This window comes from Euleptes europaea, chromosome 8, assembly GCF_029931775.1.
Source record: "Euleptes europaea isolate rEulEur1 chromosome 8, rEulEur1.hap1, whole genome shotgun sequence".
NCBI classification, from domain to species: domain Eukaryota; kingdom Metazoa; phylum Chordata; class Lepidosauria; order Squamata; family Sphaerodactylidae; genus Euleptes; species Euleptes europaea.
Window position 1 is genome coordinate 75,744,041 of NC_079319.1, and position 18,333 is coordinate 75,762,373.

At 42.4% G+C, this 18,333-nt stretch overlaps 1 protein-coding gene across 1 annotated transcript; it reads right to left on the minus strand.

The window, feature by feature from the left end:
* Positions 1-1,963: 1,963 nt before the first annotated feature.
* Positions 1,964-17,139, minus strand: BLOC1S5 (biogenesis of lysosomal organelles complex 1 subunit 5). Its single transcript, XM_056854266.1, has 5 exons — positions 17,037-17,139; positions 14,369-14,451; positions 12,387-12,516; positions 9,786-9,844; positions 1,964-2,140 (listed from the first exon to the last, which is right to left on the minus strand). Exons 1-5 carry the CDS (start codon positions 17,137-17,139, stop codon positions 1,964-1,966), a joined length of 552 nt encoding a protein of 183 aa, XP_056710244.1.
* Positions 17,140-18,333: the final 1,194 nt, after the last annotated feature.

Consider the following 18,333-nt stretch of genomic DNA (forward strand, 5'->3'; position numbering starts at 1 on the left):
TGAACTTCCACAGACAACATAAGGCAACATCGATATGGATAGGAAATTGGTGGAGGAAGAGGAAGCAAGAGTTACCACCTGAGAAGGACAGGCAGGCAGAGGGGGAGCCACCACCACAAGAGCCACACAGATGGGATGTCAAGGAGTGGGAGCTGGAGGAGTTGCCCTCCCCAACAAGCCAGGCAGCTGTTGGCAGCATTGCTGCCGACAGATGGGCTGGTCAGCGAGCGGGCCGAAGGACAGGATCCGCCCAGCAAGTCTTGCTGGTTCCCCACTTGTACATATCTCAAACATGGTTATGTAGGATCTATTTCCATTTATATCTAAATCAGAAACACTCAATGTGAGGTCAATGGACAGTATCTAGTTTACAGGTGTTAGCACCTACCCTAGGCATAACTCACTGTAAGAATCAAAATTACATGCTTTTATGCATGCAATATTAAAACATACCTAGAAGTTACACTGGAACTTGGGTCCTGGAGTCTATATTAGATCCAAGAAGTCAATCTCCTGTGTTTCTCTAAAAATTCCACCAATCCTCAGCATGCAGTTAATTTGATCTATTTAGTATATTCTTGGCATTGTGGGAATAAACTTCCCATATGGTTCTGTCACCATATACTGTTAAAGCTTTCATTAGAAGTTCTCTTTTTTCCCTTCCGTCTGTGAAATGTTTTAAAGCCATCTTTCCCCCCCTCCCAAATCCACAAGAGAATTAGCAACATTCCAGCATGCCTTCGGTGTTGGCAAGGGCTCTTTTCAGCCCAGGTACCTGATGATGATTGATGAAGCTGTCAGCCTTACGGTAGTGGATGGAGCAGCTTGGCAGAAGTTCAGTGTTATTGAAAGAAATCACAAATACTTATTCCATCCCCTCTGCTTGCTTTAATCACATTATCAACAGGTTGCCAGGATGGAGCCTTGACACTAAGCCATACATTCACACAGGCAACCATTGTTAGCTTATTTGCAACACAGATAATGAGCAATTTTTTCTTACGTGTTCCTATTTTACACACTGCTAAGCAGTTGAAATAACACTTGGTTTTCCTGTCCCCTATTTAGCTTGCCCCAGTTTTCATCCTGTTATTGATGCTTTTTTTTAGTTGAAGTTCAATTACAAAAGGCTAACCAATAAGATTGCCATCCATTATGTTAATATTTAATACAAGTTATTGCAATGAAGATAGGAGCTGGCCATACTCCATAATACAATTTCGTTGTAAGAACTCAAATTAATACACAAAGTCCTTAATCTCAAACAAAGCATTATCCTTTGCAGTGTTCACAGAAGACAGAGGTTATCCCCCTAACAAGGCTGTTTGCTCCCACTAAACAAATACACATGACAAAAAGAATTGATATTTTTAAAATACTTTGCTCTTTTCTGAACAGCAACAAGTGGTGACAGAAACACTGTTTCTACCAAAAGACCTTCTGGCTCTCTTGGTAATCAACCTGCTAGCATAAACAGTGGAAGTATCAAACAAAACTACGTACTTGCTTCTACCACTTTGTGCATCCTGAGGTTTTTACAGTTTAATTTTCACAAGCCACACAAGCCACTTTATCACGCCTTCTCACAAAAGCTTATCCTCTCTCCTGATTCAAATGTATGTCTATCTCCCACCAGTTTGTGCTGTTAAAACCAGGATCTCATTATGATGACTGAAAAGATGGGTAATTCAAGTGGATACGTTCAAACTCACCTCGTTTGCTGGGGTAGAATACTGATACTGCACACACCTGAAGTTTTTAAAAGCTGAGAAAAAGAATTTGGTGCTACAAAGATGTTCACAAATAATTTTCAGTTGACACTGATGTTTTTAAAGTCCTTGTTATTGCTGCTGTGTTGTCTGAACTGAGATACTGTGCTGGCAATTCTGTAATGGAGGATGCTGGAACCAGGTGAGCTATGATATTACAAAAGGGAAACAGTCTTGCTGCAAAACGAGAGAACTTAAAGAGTCTGCTTGCTCAGGTCCTTCTCCATTATGGCATACTGTTCTTTAAGGCGCTCCATAGCTTTGGCATGCTCTTCATTCATGACCGCTTTTAGGCTGTGCTGTTCCTTCAGAAATTCCTCCCAATGGGCTATCCGTCGTTTTTCGCCAGCAATCAGCTTCTCGGCCTGAAGCTGACGAGAGAAATAAGTGGTGTCATTTCTAGACAGTTACAGGTGGTTTAGAATGAAGAGTTTGTAGTTAAAAACAGCACACACACACCCCCAAAAAGAAAAAGAAACCAGATTTCACTTCAGCAATGGTTCTTAAACTTTATTGCCATGGCGCTTCCTTAGATAAGGAAAACTATCCTCTAAAGGTGTATTTGCCCCAGAGTGCCGCTGTTCCACACTGCTTTAATCTCTCACCTACCGCAAAGTAGCTATACAGCAGAAGACATATAAGAAACAAATTGTGCCAATTTAAAGGTGGAAATTTCTCATTGGTAGACGTGTCAGTTTTCTGCTTGAAAATACAAAGGGAAGTTGGAAAAGGATGGCAGATGCCAAAATGCAATGGGATAGCATGTACCTTCTGTTAGAGTACTGCTTGAAACCAGAGGCTTGTGCACCTACTTTAAAGTAAATTCGCTTAGAGAAAGCCTTAGCACAAAGCTTTGAAGCTTCAGCACCAAGAAGGCCACGGCAAGAAATCAGTACCTCTCTAACGCACAAGCGATTTTCCAGTGACAAAATCTGGAGAGTAATCACCTGGTTTAAAACACAGCTTGTGCCCAGTACATTCTGGAACACCTAACAGAGAAAAAACTGATGTACCTGTAGCTCTAGTGTAATAAAGGAAAATGTTTTTACCAGTAAATATGTAGCTCCAGGGAACAGAGCTTAGGAAACCCAAAAGCCTGCATCCAGCAGTTCTCTCATAGCCTCCCAACACTGATGCACTGTGAGGCACAGCATTTGGCTGGGGAAGTTTCAGAGCCCTGGGAACATCCCTACTTCCCCAGAGAAGTCCACCTCATACTTTGAAAACCACTGCAGAACAGTCTGTAGCTTCAAATAGCCCAGTCCTGACTGCTTTCAACAGTTCAAGCGACAAAAAGTCAAAAGTTTTTGGCTGGCTGAAGCTAGTTTTTTGCCTGCTCACACACTACATTCATTTTCTTCTGCTTCTGCTGTGAGTAAACTGGGGGGCATTGTTGTAATTGATTTTCTGTTTATATTGGAGGCAGGGGAGATATGTTTCTCTACAGTTTTTCTGTAAATTGCCTTTGGTGCTTTCAGAAAACGGAGTAGCGCAGGGTAAATTTTAGTAAACCAACCAACCCTCCTCTCTGTGTTGAATAATCCTATTGGACACTTAATACAAAAATATAAATTAAATAACCAGGCAGACCCAATAAGTGCTTGGATTTACTCTAGTCTGGCAACACATCAAGATTTAGCTTGAAAGATTAATAAGCACTGCCTTCTCTATTCAATCATCTCCCTTATCCAGCATCAATAGCTAGTTTCAGCAAAACAGGTGAGAAGAACCAGCACCACTGCTGCTAACCTTGATATGCTCACTTGAAAAGGGACTCTGAAACAAGAAGCCTATACATAGTACTTGTCAGCCTCCATCATAGCTAAACTTTAAAAACATGTAGTGTACCCTGGACAGAACTGTCTTGTTCAAGTAGTAAGGGCTGCCCAATGATGCACATAAACTTAGGAAAGCCCTCAATTTAAAAATAATAATAATTTTTGGCATTCCCAGGAAGGTGCAGAGGTTGGAAGGGAAATCTTTAAAATAAACTAAAGCTGATTCCTTAAAAAAAAATCAGCAACACTTTCCAACTAAGCCATGCAGCAGCACAAAATGAGGCATTGCTCAGTGAAGAGATTAATAGATAGCTCTGTGGTTTGCAGCAGATATTCAACACAGAAGTACCACTTCCAATACTAACTTTATTAATGTCCTGTATTTGAGAACAGTACAAAAAGTTGTCATTTATGCAAAGATTATATTTCCACAAAAGAAAAAAACCTGTATCATGGTGGAGTTGGGAGGTTTATCCAAGAAAATCGCTTTTTTTGGAAAACTCATTGCATGGATCTTGTTTGTAAGTCAGGCTCTGACATTTGGAATGAGAAAGGAATTTCTTCTCGGGGCAAGGTAGCTGGGAGGTTTTTGCCTTTTTCTATAGCATATAGTCCTGCATTGCTTGCTTAATTTGACCACTTCAAGCCTTTCTGCTCCCTGCTTGACATATGCTGTGATTTGAATTGCACAGGTTAGCCTGTAAGCGGAGTGGTAGGTGAATCGCTCTAGTAAGCAACAGTGCCGTGAAACTACGTGACCTTTGGCCCCATTCAACTCTACAATACAAGGCATTAATGCCTATTTTTATTTGACACTAGTGTGCAATTTACATGAGCTAGCATTACTGAACTATGAAGTTGCAACTGGAATATAAAGTGACTTTACTAACTCTGGTAATAGAGACTGTAATCTGTCAACATGTTAGCACTGAATCATGTTTAACTCTGAAAAGGGGAAGGGAAAAGAAATGAATACATGGAAGACAAGGTGTAAGTACATGAACCTAAAGCACACTCCTAATCTCTTACCCATGGTTAGAACTCAACATGGTATCTACACTGGGCCCAATAGTATTTTACTGCCATGTGGTATGTTCTTACACATTAATGTACTAACACAGAAATAAAAGTGATGTAGCTGCAACCTACTTATAATGCATCTCTAGTTAAGGCCATAGACATGAACAGGGTGCCTACTCATAGTAGTAAAGTACAGAACTAACATGGAGAATTAACTTCTTCCACAGTTTTTCCTAATTCTGAGGTTTTAGAGCATCTGTATTGCAAACAAGCAATGTGCAGCCATGTGAGAGATTCCAGTGAGTCACATGTTCTTATAATATGGCCTTTCATTAAATAACATCCTGAAGTATGAAACACTTCCATTTCAATAAGCCGTATTCATAGTATGTTCAGTGTTTTCAGCTAACCAGGAAACATTTCCATTTCCATTCTGTTGGGTATTTTTTGTTCCACAGAAAGAGGGATTTTAATTTCTTTAACCATCTCTTTCCCTTTTCTCTAGCTGTGAAGGAAATTCAATGAAAAAGTTTCCATATACAAGCAAAGTGGATCTGGTAACTCCATTATTTTTGAAATTTTAACAGACCCACTAACGGTAGCTCCTTTCTACAGCTGCTGAAGTATTACAGAGGACGGTGTGCCTCAGAATTTGTATTTACTGATGGGTTCTGCAGTAATATGGACTCATTGCAGCAGAGCCTGTGAATCTCAGAGCTCATTCACGTTGCCACACAGGAAATAATTTTATCTGTGGGATCACCCAGTAAACTAGAGACTGGTACTGCTTGTGTGTCAAGGCTGAAGAGATCAAATCAGTATGCTGCTTACATTTACAAACCAAACTGTCAGCGAGGGCATGCAATCGGACCCTGGATAGCGAGGTGACTTTCGTTTCATCTCTCTTCCCGTGGGAAGGAAGAGGCAACAGCCAAAAGGCTCAAGAGATCTCCACTTCAAAGTGACTTCCTGATTGTAATCCTGCTCTGATCTTAAGGTGTGAATTCTCTCTCTTGGTATTGGGGAACCTCTGATGTTTTGCATTTCAAAGATGTTACTTGTAAACATGCTAGCTTGTGTACCCTATAAGAATACCCTCCAAATGATTTGGCGCCATTGTAACGTTGTGTTTCATAGGTTACTGTACCCTTCCTTTCAAATAAATTCTACTTTAAACTCTCTGCTAACGTCTGGAGTAAAGTTGATGATTCCTAAGAGGCAACGGAGTCCTAGAACCTGACAGTACGTTACAATCCCAACCTTTTTTGTTTTCGGGTTAGAAGTAGTATTAGGATGTCGGCACCACCCTCGGTCCCGCTCAACGCGGGAGAGGAGCTTCGGCAGACTCCCGCTGATATTGAGGTTGGTCAAGGAGCAGCGACCCCGGAGCAGCGCCCACCCGGGCCTACCGATGTCCCTGGGAGGCCGACGTGGACCCCCCGATTCTCGGAGACCGGGCAGCGGCAGAGAGCAGCGTCAGAACCAGGAGGCGACTTCTACCGGGGACCGCTGGCCGCTTGGTATGGAGAAGGGGAAGGGTGGAAGGACCCCACGCTCGCTCACACCCCGACCCTCACTGCAGAAGCGGCCACTCTGATACGCGGACAGAATCAGATGCTCGTTCTGCAGAATCGGGACCTGCAGACTCAGCTAGATACCTTGCAGCGAGACCTGGCAGCCGTTCTAGGGGCAGTGAGGGGGCTTGGACAGCCCGTGCAACAATCCCAAACGGGTTCACGGCCGACTACAGGACCGCTCGTTGTTGGGGAGGCTCCCACGCCCAGACGCCCTACGGCCAGAGACCTGAAGGTATCTTTCGACGGGTCCAGCTCACAGTTGTCTCACTTCTTACTCCAAATCTCCGGCTTTATGAAGGACCAGGGGGAGACCTTTGCCTCGGAAGAAGCTCGGGTCAGGTATGTGATCAGCCTGCTGGAGAAGGAGGCAGTGGAGTGGGCAGTGACGGCGGCAGAAACTATGCCCCGAGTTTTGGCATCCCTGGATGAGTTCTTGTGCGCTCTACGACGCCGGTTCGAAGACCCCCACCGGGGGGAAAAAGCAAAGATTGCCATGCGTCGTTTGAAGCAGGGAACCCGCTCAGTAAGTGAGTATGCACAGGACTTTTTATCTTTGTCGTGCAAGATAAGGGAGTGGAGTGAGGCCACAAAGGTCCAGCATTTCCGCGAAGGGTTGCGGTGGGAAGTGCTGGATGGCTGTTTGACTTTGGGAGATCCAGAGTCAGTGGAAGAGTGGGTAAATTTGGCAGCTCTAGTGGAGAACCGCAAGCTTACCCTCCAGTTCTCCAAGGATCGTCCTTCGAAGACGATCCCTATCCCGCCCACGAGAGGGGACAGCGCAGCAGGTCCCCGGCGAGAGGGAAGACATCGAGGAGTCTACAGTCTCGACAGGGCACGTCGGTTCAGGGAGGGAGCTTGCCTTCAGTGTGGGAAGATGGGTCATTTTGCAGCAAGATGTACCAACACGCCGTCAGAAGGGACGAGCAACAGGGCGACACAAGAGCGGGAGGCGACACCACCTCGGAACCTGGAGCACAGGAGAGCGGAGGGGACGAACGGTCGCCGGGGGGCGGCGGCCCTGCAAGCGGAAACCTCATCGGATCTCCACAACCGTGGTACCCGAGATAGCTTCCGAAGCCCCTCACCGGCAAAAAACGAGGACGGCCTTCTGTGAGGGAACCGGCACAGAGGGCACCCTTGGAAGAAACCAAACCGGCTCCATGTAGGGTGAGTGACCAGGGAGAGACATTGCTGATACCTGTTGTATTACGAAATCCCCAAGGGGGGGAACCGGTGGCCGTTGTGGCTATCGTGGACTCCGGGTGCTCCCGGACCCTAATTGATCAGGCGGTGGTAGAACGTCTGAAAATTGGGACTCGAGAACTGGATCAACCCTTACATTTCCATCAAATGGATGGGAGTGACCTGCGGGGGGGGCCGGTTCATTTGCACACTCGCAAGATGTGGCTGGGGGTGGGAAACCACTGGGAACAGATCCACTTCACGGTAGTGCCGAAGATTTCCTACCCGGTGGTCCTCGGCGTTAATTGGTTGGCGGGACATAACCCGAGCATTGACTGGGAACAAAGGCGGGTGGTGTTTGGAGCTCCTCAGTGCGAAAAACACAGCCGGGATGATTTACCCGGAGGCGAAGGGGGAAGCGCCGCTGCCTTGGAGGAACCCACGTTGCCCCCAGAATATAGTGATTTCGCAGATGTATTTGAGGGGACGGACTGTGACTTATTGCCTCCTCATCGCACTACGGATTGTGCCATCGAACTGATTAAGGACGTTAAACCGTCCAAGGCCCGAGTTTATGCCATGAGTCCTCAAGAGAAAGCAGTGCTGCGAGAATTTCTGGACAAGAACTTGGAGCGGGGCTTCATACGACCGTCCAAAGCTGCATTTTCTTCTCCCTGCTTCTTTGTGAAGAAGAAAGGTACATCTGATCTCAGACTGTGTGTAGACTATAGGGGGCTTAACGCGATTACTGAAACTAATGCCTACCCCCTTCCCTTAATCCCAGACCTCCTGAGTGTGTTACAGGAGGGTTGTATTTTCTCGAAAATTGACCTGGCGGAAGCCTACTACCGGGTCCGGATCAAGGAGGGGGATGAAGCTAAGACAGCCTTTTCTTGTTGTTATGGGTTGTTTGAATTTTTAGTCATGCCGTTCGGTCTGTCTGGGGGGCCCTCGTGCTTCATGCAATTAATTAATGAGATTCTACACGATCTCCTATTTAAAGGTGTGGTAGTCTTTTTAGACGATTTGCTCATTTACTCCAAGGATCCCGCAGAGCACAGGGAATTGGTGCGGGAGGTGTTGCGTCGTCTAAGGGACAATCATTTGTATGCTAAGTTATCAAAATGTGCATTCAACCAGGACCAATTGTCGTTTTTGGGTTATGTGATCTCGCCACAAGGGTTAAGCATGGATCCGGAGAAGGTGCGGGCAGTGTTAGAATGGGAACCTCCCAGAACTCGCAAACAGGTTCAGCAGTTTTTGGGGTTTGCGAACTTTTATAGAAATTTTATTCAGGATTTCGCTCAAATAGCTTTGCCTATTACTGATTTGCTTAAAACCAAAGGGAAGGGGCAAGGGGCCACTTTTGCACAATACCAGGTACCTTGGACCGCCAGGTGTCAGGCGGCTTTTGAAACTCTTAAGGAGCGCTTTACCTCTGAACCCATTCTGGCGCACCCAGATTGCTCCAGGCCATTCATTTTACAGGTAGATGCCTCGGACAAGGCGATGGGAGGCGCACTCCTTCAGAGGGATGATCAAGGGAGGCTTAGACCCTGCGCATATTTTTCTAAGAAGTTCTCTGGTCCTGAACTAAACTGGAAGAGATCAAATCAGTATGCTGCTTACATTTACAAACCAAACATTGTTTGAAGGTAGAAAAGCATCTGCCTGTCCTCAACCACAGCCAGGGCCTTCTTAGCTCTGGTCCCAGCCTGGTGGAAAGCTCTATCAAGTGAGACCCAGGTCCTGCGGGACCTGATGTAATTCCGTAGGGCCTGTAAGACTGAGATGTTCTGCCAGGCCTATGGTTGAGGACAGCAATGGTTTTCCATCTTGCTGGCCTCCCTTTATTTGCCTGTATTCTACCCACTTAGTCCCCCTTCCCTTCACTTATTGAGGGGACCCCATAGTTTTCCTTCCTTTATTCTTCCCCTCTGAATTGATTCCCGCTACTGTTATAGTATTTTATGGTTTAAAGGTGCCCTTGGAATTTGTAAGAGATATTGTGCATTTTAAACTGTGAACTGATGTGATTTTAATTGTGTTGGAATTGCTGTGATCTGCCCTGAGCCTGACTTGGTCGGGAAAGGATGGCATGGAAATCAAATGAATAAATAAATATACTGCATTAGCCCCCCAGCATTGCGCCACAAGCCTCTGACCTCTTCTCACAGTTGTTCCTTCTCTTACTTGTGTGATGCACTGACCATACTATGTCATGCAGAGATACACAGCTAGATATTTTTTATAAACCTTATTTGTTATAGCAAAATTATCTATAGGCACAAAGGGAAAAAAGAAAGCATAAATTGCACAGGAAAGGCAAACAGGAGACAGAGCAAATACTTTGAAGGTGTGCCATGTTGAAAGTCATGATCACAGAAAAGAGCATAAGGATGGCTTGCAGGATAAACACATCCTTAGCTAGTTTACAAATAAGTTATATGAAACATTACCTGTTTTTCTTCCTGCTCTCTCTGCTGGAGTCTATTGATCATCTCATTGCCTGCCTGTACTGAAATATAGAGATTAAAATTGCCTCACTGGCTATTTTTGGCCCAAAAGATCTCTATATGAAAAGCACAATGCTGTAAGCACTTTGTCCTCAGTTATCGTTGAATCATTTACTTACAAAATTTGTACCCTCCCTTTCTCCCCCACAATTAGTCCAGTGCAGGCCTTAAGTAAAATGATGGATGGGCTGTGGAAACCACATAAAAAAACCCTGCACCAATGTAATCCAAATTTTGCATCAAGAAAAATGGAATTCTGCAACGTGCACAAATCATGTATATTCCACTAATTCACATAATCACATTTTGCGTAACACTACTAGTGCTTTGCTCCTTTATTCCAGCATCTCACCTATTCTACCTTTTCCTTTTATACCCTCCCCCTTCCCTTGTGTGTCTTGTTTAAATCTGAAGGCAAGGCTGGTGTCTTATTTTTATTGTTGTATTATGCCTGCCAGCTGCACTGTGTGCTGAATTTCAACTTGAGCTGCTCTGGGAGACAAATTTTGTCTGAGAAGTAGGATTAAAATATAACCAACAAAACAACAGATTCCAATTAATAAACAAACTGCAGGCACAGCTGGAGTCATCTTTATTGTTATTATGAGAACATCTCTTACTGATTTTTAAATTCAAAAACAGCTGACCTCCAAGAAAAGCTCAGGTTGTAAGAGTCCTCCACTTGCATCTCTCCATTTCCTTCCGACAGTGGCCACTAATAATTCTAAAACTGGATATTATCCATACAAATACTACTATATGAATATTTAAATTTAAGTTTGCTGTTAACCAGTAACAATGGATCTTCTCAAAGAATGTGCAGTTTTAGAAACTGTTTAAAAGCTCTTAATTGTTCTTTTAAAGATAAAAAGTAAGATAGTAAAAATAGCAAGGATCATATTGTAAGACCCACCATGATCAAGTACAATGGTGAAATCTAGTGTTTTCTGGTGTTAGGATTAGTTGACAGTAGTTGAAAGCTGGTTTTAGAAACAGCAATCCATGAAATTCACCCCTTACTCTGTAATGTTGTCACCAACAACATTAGTCTTATTTATATACCCAAAAACAGCTTAAACCGTCTTCTCCTATCCTCTCTTTTATCTTAACAACCATCCTTGAAGGTAGGTTAGGCAGTGTAACTGGCCCAAAGTAACCTAGCAAGCTTCATTGTAGAGCAAGAATCTGAACCCGCTTTCCCCAGATCCTAGTATAATACTATAACCACTACACCACACTGGATCTCTTGAAATAACAATCTTCCTAACTCACAATATTTGATTTTATTTCAAACTGCCCTCTTTACTCTGAAATTCTTACTTGGCTCATAGTTGGAATTAAGCATATGTGCTCACTATGCAACTGAATTTATCAGAAGTTCATTATTTTACCCGCCTATTCAGTCTTTGAATCCAGAAACTGACTAGAACCTTTTTTAAAAAACCCCATAAAATATAGAAAAAAATTCAGCTCCTGACCTGAGCAATCAATTTGGTCAGAAATTTCTAACTTACAAAAATACATGTTCTAGAGGTAGGAAATTCTGCCTAACAGAAATGTGATTTGCCTTTTTTTGCCTGATCAGACAGAGAGCTTTGACTCTTGAGCACTTATACCTTGGAAATCCTGTTGGGAGTTTAAGGTGCTACTGGACTCGACTTTTGCTCTTCTACTGTAGACCAACACAGCCACCCACCTAAAACTGTGTTTTAAAAAATATATCACAAGTCCAAGCAATTATATGGTTCCTTAGGATACATACTGCCTCCTCCTTCATCCCATTTCCAAGCAGGCTTGTAAAATTGTGCAAAATGAATTTTTTTTTGACACAACTCATTCCCCCCCCACATATTCACAGGATACCTTCAGAATCATCAGCCAACCAGTGGTGACCATCCCATTTAGCAACGATGGTGTATGTACAGTGGGATACAAAGGGGAGGACCAACCAGGCAAGAGCTTGGTCAGCATTTACTGTCCACGTTTATTAGATTGCCACTATCTAGTGTATATCATTACTTTTCAAAAGTAGTATCACTGCAAGAAAAATGCGGAACAATGCCATGCAATGACATTACTCTGCACCTTATGGGAAGGGTCTGTCACTCATGCAGAGCACTGCATACCACTGTGGAGTAATTATAGAAGGGCATGCTTTAAATTTAAAGGCAGGATATAAATGTTTCAAACAAAATTAAATGGGGTGGGACCATTGCTCTGTAATAGAGCATCTGTTTACATGGAGAAACTCTCAGGTATCTCCAGTTAAAAGGTAATGAAAGACCTCTCCCTGCGATTCTGGAGAGCCACTGCTGGTCACAGTATTCATTGCTGATACTGGTAGACCAATAGTCTGACTTTGGGGGGATTTTATAGTGCAGCCAGACTTATCCTTGCTTTCTATGACAAATGAGCTGGAGATGATGAGCCATAGAAAGTTACTTGGCTAGTTTCACATGGGCCATGGAGCTTTTAAGCCTGAAAAAAACCAAAGAGTTTCAAACACAAAAAGCATAAAAGAAAACAAATTATTCTTCGACTTACATCTCCTGAGCGCTTCATTTAGACTGTCACGCATGACTTGTTCACATTTAGGCAGAGTTTGATCATTGGCTTCAAAAACCGTGTTCTTTAGGTTTTCAAGAACCCGTACTTCTCGGAAGCCACGTTTTTCCTATTGAAAAAGTTAAAAACAGAAAGTCTAAGCCTACATTAGTTGCTGATATTCAATCTCCCCAGTGCACTTAAATGATTTAAACAGAAAATCTTGCTCATTTGCTGAATTTATGTTATCTATAGCCCGCCTTTCTTACAGGGACTCAAGGCGGATTACACATAGTGAGTCAATACAATTAACAAAATGGGACATTAAAAAAACAATGTATTAGGATTGTAGAAGTTCAGAAACAACCAGAAAGAACTGAACCGTAGCACAAGTATTAACATGACACATTAAGCGATGCAAAAATCACATAATAGGATGCTACGGACTGTAAGCTTTACACAGCAATATAGACCACAGTTCCTAAACATTTATCCTAGTGAGTGAATTTCAAAGTATTCTGAAGCAGGTCGGTCCCATCATCACCATATAACTTCTACTATGTTCAATTAAAAAAAACATATTTATATTAAAAACTTTAATATTTTGGTGTGATCTTGATTATTACAACAACTGAATTGGAAGGAAAATCAATGTGACAGCTTGAGCATTACTACTAGTCAGATGCTGCCAACTCTTCCTCCAACTGTATCGTTTCTTAAAGTTATGCTGCCATCTTGTGGAAACTATACTGAACATTACGTTTTTATATGAAAGCACGTGTTTTTAACATTTAAAGGGACAATTTTGGTTAGATGGTCATTTTAGAGATGTCAGGATACATTTTAGACACTTTTAAACATCAAGGACCTAATGATTCCAAATACATAACACTGTATGCATCAGATATGGCTGGTAACCTCCCCAAACTCAAAAAGCTGCAGAACTTTAAAAGACATTTTCTTAGAGACTAGTACCGGCAATTCTTTTTTTAGATTAAAATACTTAATTGTACAACAAATATGAGTAAACATACATGAACAAAACATAAACAAGGGGAAAAGGGAAAACAAAAAAATAAGAAAAAGGAACACAATTTAATATTTACAATTATTGTTATACATTTTGTTTTAGTTTTAACAAGATGTTTCTGCACTTTATCACCTATACCTGCATTACTTTTAAATCACGCCTTTCTATATGTTCTGAGTATTAAAAGGATAATGACGAATTGCTGAGCATTGGCTGGCAAAATATACAGATGATTTCAAACAGCATAAAAAGCATATGCACTCACTTGATTTTTTAAAGCAATATACGGTAATTTGAAGTGTTAATTTTTCAAACAGAGCTATATTCCACAAACGCTCATAACACATACCAACTGTAATTTTTGTTGTGCCAAGATACGATAGATCTTCCCATACTTAAAACATAATTTATTAATTATTTATGTGCCAAGTTCTTATTTTCTTCTGTAAACAGATTTTAAAAAGCCACATTTAAATCAGGTATTACATTTAATTTGAAATTTTTGTTAATCTTATCATATATCAACCCCCATAACTTTTTTTGCAGCTCCACTGTATATGGAAGTACGTACTCATACTATTATGGCATCTCTAGCATTGAGAAGAAGATTTTATAGATGTATTTAAGTTTTAATGGCATATATCCATCTACACAATAGCTTCAAGGAATTTTTTTCATAACTTAGTTGACCCTGGTGGTGGAAGTCTTCCAAATAGCCATTTGTGATCCCAAGTTCATTTCCCAAGCACCAGCAATTCTGATGTGTGCTTAGGATCATACTGCACATTCCTTGTTACCATTACTTTAAAAACCAAAACAAAAACACTTACAAATTTCCCCAAAACTTCTGTTTGAACTCTCAGAAATTGTACATAATCTTTTTGACTCAAAACTACCTTCATTCCCCATTTTCAAGGTACCTTATTTCAAAATGTAGAATACCAACGCTTACTTCAAATTCTTTTATAAAGTAACGACTTTCTCCTTGAATAACTGGCCTGTGATCCAAAAGCCGAGAATATATTTCTCCAACATCTATAAGAAAACAAATGATAGTCATTTTTAAGTGTTTATGACTTATTTTGGAAAGCAAATACAAACAACCAGCCAGTGCTGAAATACTGAATGTAAACCCAACAACAATACAATAGGCTAACAATAAGACTCACCTGTCTCTATCATTTGATACTTATCCAAAGTGGTCACTACTCGCTGCTCCCGTGTGAGGAAAGTTGTTCATGCATACATCTCCTCTTTATTGCATGATATGTAGACTGATGAAGCCATTCTTCGAAATGGCAGACATCCAGTTCTCTGTCTCCTCTATCAACATTATTGTTTATTCACTATATAATTGCTTTGTTGGGACTGTGATATACCCATTTACCTGCTTCAAGCAGCATTTGGACTATTTTGTCTCACTTTAAACTTTTCAGTACTAGCTCATGGATGTTAGTTCGCGTTGATATGCCTTCTATCGTCCATTCACAATGAAATTATTTTGTGTTCGAATGTTTGGGATTGTATTTCTTATTGTTAGCCTATTCTGCTGTTGTTGGGTTTATGACTTATTTTGGCCTGCATGAAATCATTTTGGGACATCTAGTTCAACAATTCTCCTCTTCCATTCTGTCCTCTTCTTCCACCTTCCCCCTGCCCACTTTCTATCTTCCCCTCTTCTAACAGCTGAGTGGAGGGGAATGCCTTTAAAGTGGGTAGGTTTTCTGCTTTATAAAGAATGATCTTCTGTGTACCCAACTGTCATTTTAGGAAGCCTCGGCTGTGCTTTCATCTAGCTATCAGTACAACTATAAGGCAACAGAGGGCAAAATCAGGTCTGGAGATTATTTTGAAGAAACAGCCTTATTAGAAGTGCTTTTAAAAATGCTTGTATCCCAATATTAATGATCATATGGGAGGCGTGCATTGAGCTAGATCAAGCAGGCTAGCTCGATCTTGTCACATTTGAGAAGCTAAGCAGGGTCAGCTCTGGTTAGTACTTGGATGGCAGACTGCCAAGGAAGTTCAGGGTTGCTACAAGAGGCAAGAAATGGCAAACCACCTCTGTTCGTCTCTTTCCTTGAAAATCCTACGGGGTTACCATAAATCAGCTGTGATTTGATGGCACAGTTGTGTATGGTTATTATTTTATACTGCAGCGGGATTGCCACAGAAATCTGATGCAACAAAAACACTTGCAGTATCTTAAATATTTGGTATAAGCTTCTGTGGCAAGCTTATGCAATGATAAATTTGTTCATGTTTAGGGTCCCACAAGACTATTACTAACAAATAGTAATGTGGAAAAAATTATCTTGTTATAAGAAGCCTTCTTGAGCCATTTCTGTGCAGATCATTTGCCCTGAGTTCAGTGATGTTGGCAAGAGGGACTTTTTTCCTGCTTCGCCACTGCATCATGATGCATTTGTACTCTTCTCTCACTTTCTCTAGCTTTTATCAGATCTTCTCAAACCTGCTTTGCTTTGAAATTTGGGGCATATAGCAGTGAAGCTTGTATAGATTTTGTGTGGGTGGGAAAATTCAGATATTCTAGCCCATATGACAGTCATTTTCCGTCTCTGCAGTAGCCATTGCCTCCCCTGGCTACTATGGGGCTTCTTATTTTTTAAAAAACCACTACACTGTTGTAGCAATTGGAGTAACAAGTTATCTGAATTGTCAGCTTTCATTTTTTAAAAGCCTCTAGTCCCTTCTATGCCTTTTCCGTCATATCTTCGCAACATATGGGGCTAGAGACTTTTTAAAATGAAAGCTGGAAATCCACAGAACCTTACACATATTGTGACAGCAGTGTATTGATGTAATAATTTTCTTGTGTTGATTTTTAAAACATTGGAAAAGCCCTGGTGGCCATGGGGAGATGGTAACCACTGCTGGGGGACCGAGACAAGGAAACCTAACATATGGAAGCACCACTGCTACTGTGTTTTGTCTGCAGCCACACCAGCGACAGGGAAACATAAAAATGAATATTGCCACCATTAACATATTAGTATTCACTTAGTATTTACTCAGGCCTAAGATTCCTTTGAAATGTGGTGCTGGAGGAGAGTGTTACGAATACCGTGGACTGCCCAAAAAAACAAACCAGTGGGTTATAGATCAAATCAGGCCTGAACTGACCCTAGAAGCTAAAAACGACTAAACTGAGGCTGTCGTATTTTGGTCACGTCATGAGACGACAAGAGTCACTGGAAAAGACAGTCATGCTAGGAAAGGTTGAGGGCAACAGGAAAAGAGGAAGACCCAACAAGAGATGGACTGACTCAATAAAGGAAGTCGCAACCTTCAACTTGCAAGATCTGAGCAAGGCTGTCAAAGATAGGACGTTTTGGAGGACTTTCATTCATAGGGTCGCCATGAGTCGGAAGCGACTTGACGGCACTTCACACACATAAGCCCCACTGTTTGCAGTGAGGTTTACATCTCAGTCATCATGCCTATCGCCCTGCACCCTCGCCTATTCCTTCTGCAGGCTCTTAACACCGAGGCTCGTGCCTTGCCAGGGCGCATGCGCAGCTCCAACTAGGAACCCGCGCCCGTTAACGACAGATTCCCTCCGTGAGCGGGGGAGGAGCGTAAAGCGCGGGACTCTTTACCTTTTAAAATGGGGTGAATCGCCGCCGACCCCAACGGGTCCCGCTTCTTACTGCCTCCGCCAGCAACCGGTAACTCCTCGCCCTTCCGGGGGGACCCGGTCATGGGACCGCCGCCGCCGCTCATTTCTCCCGTTCAGCCAGCCGATTAAATTGCGCATGCGCGACACCGGGGAGGGGGAAGCGCTGCCGCGCGTACAGCGCATGTGTAAAGAGGAATTTTTTTTCTTTCGGTTAGTGCCCGCCTCGTGGGTGGTGTTTTGTGTGACGTCACCAACCGACGCCTGGCCGAAGGAGGCTCGCGGGGCTGTTTGAAAACCCCGAGCAGAGTTTGCGCCAAAGAAAACCACGAGCTGCAAATGCATTTCCCCCCCCCTGATGAACTCTTCTGTCGTATATTTAACGACAGAGCAAAATGTTATTCGACTTTAAAGTGCCGCGTCAAGACTGCTGTTTATAAACGGAGAATTGCCCTTGTAGAAGGATTTTCCATCTGATAAGTGCTTATTTACTTAATTTCTCGTTGAGGAACTTGCTGCCTTATCAGCGCTTGAAGGTATTGCATATAGATGACAGTTGTTTGTGAGCATATTTTTAGATATTTGCAAACCTTATATGGAGGCTTATCTGTAGACTTGCCACCGCGGTTGCTATATTTTGTTATCTTTTTATTTTTTTTATTCTTGGGGGTTTGGTTTATAATAAAAAAAATAATTTTAAAAGGCTGTAGAGTGCAAAAACGGACAATGCAAAAAAAAAAAAGTATAATACCTACAATGGAGAGTACGATAAAACTGAATTACACACATTAAAGAACAACAAAATAGAAGCAGTGTAATACATCACATAAGAGGGATTTCACAAATAGTGTTGGGCTTAGTTCCGTCTTTTGGATCCTGCTGAGATCCTCTCCTATCGGCTTGCCCATTGTTCCTTTTTATTTTCCACTTGAATATTGGCAGTACAATCCTATGCATCTTTACTTAGAAGTAAGGGAAGTGCCCATGAATAAGTTCCCAGCATTCACATGGACACGGGAATGAGCAGACACGCAAGCACCAAGAAAAGCCTCCCCTCCCTTCACTGAAGTGCCTGAAAGCAGTACACACACAAGCATAGCCCACTCAGACCCCCCCTTTCCTAGGATGAAGCTCTCTTTCTTCCCTCCCGCTCGGAGACACGGGGGACTCTCTTATCTGACATAAGGTACACTGTATTCCCCGGCTAGTGAAACTGACAAGCTAAAACGCGCCTGCGCTTAGAGAATCGCTGATCACTGAAATATGTATCGCAAGTCGGG

Coding starts and splice junctions, on each gene's coding strand:
- BLOC1S5 (XM_056854266.1), bottom strand. CDS start 17,139: ATGACCGGGTCCCCCCGGAAGGGCGAGGAGTTACCGGTTGCTGGCGGA. Junction 14,452..17,036: donor GATTCACCCCATTTTAAAAG/GTAAAGAGTCCC, acceptor GTTTTCTTATAG/ATGTTGGAGAAATATATTCT. Junction 12,517..14,368: donor ACTTTATAAAAGAATTTGAA/GTAAGCGTTGGT, acceptor CTTTTTCAATAG/GAAAAACGTGGCTTCCGAGA.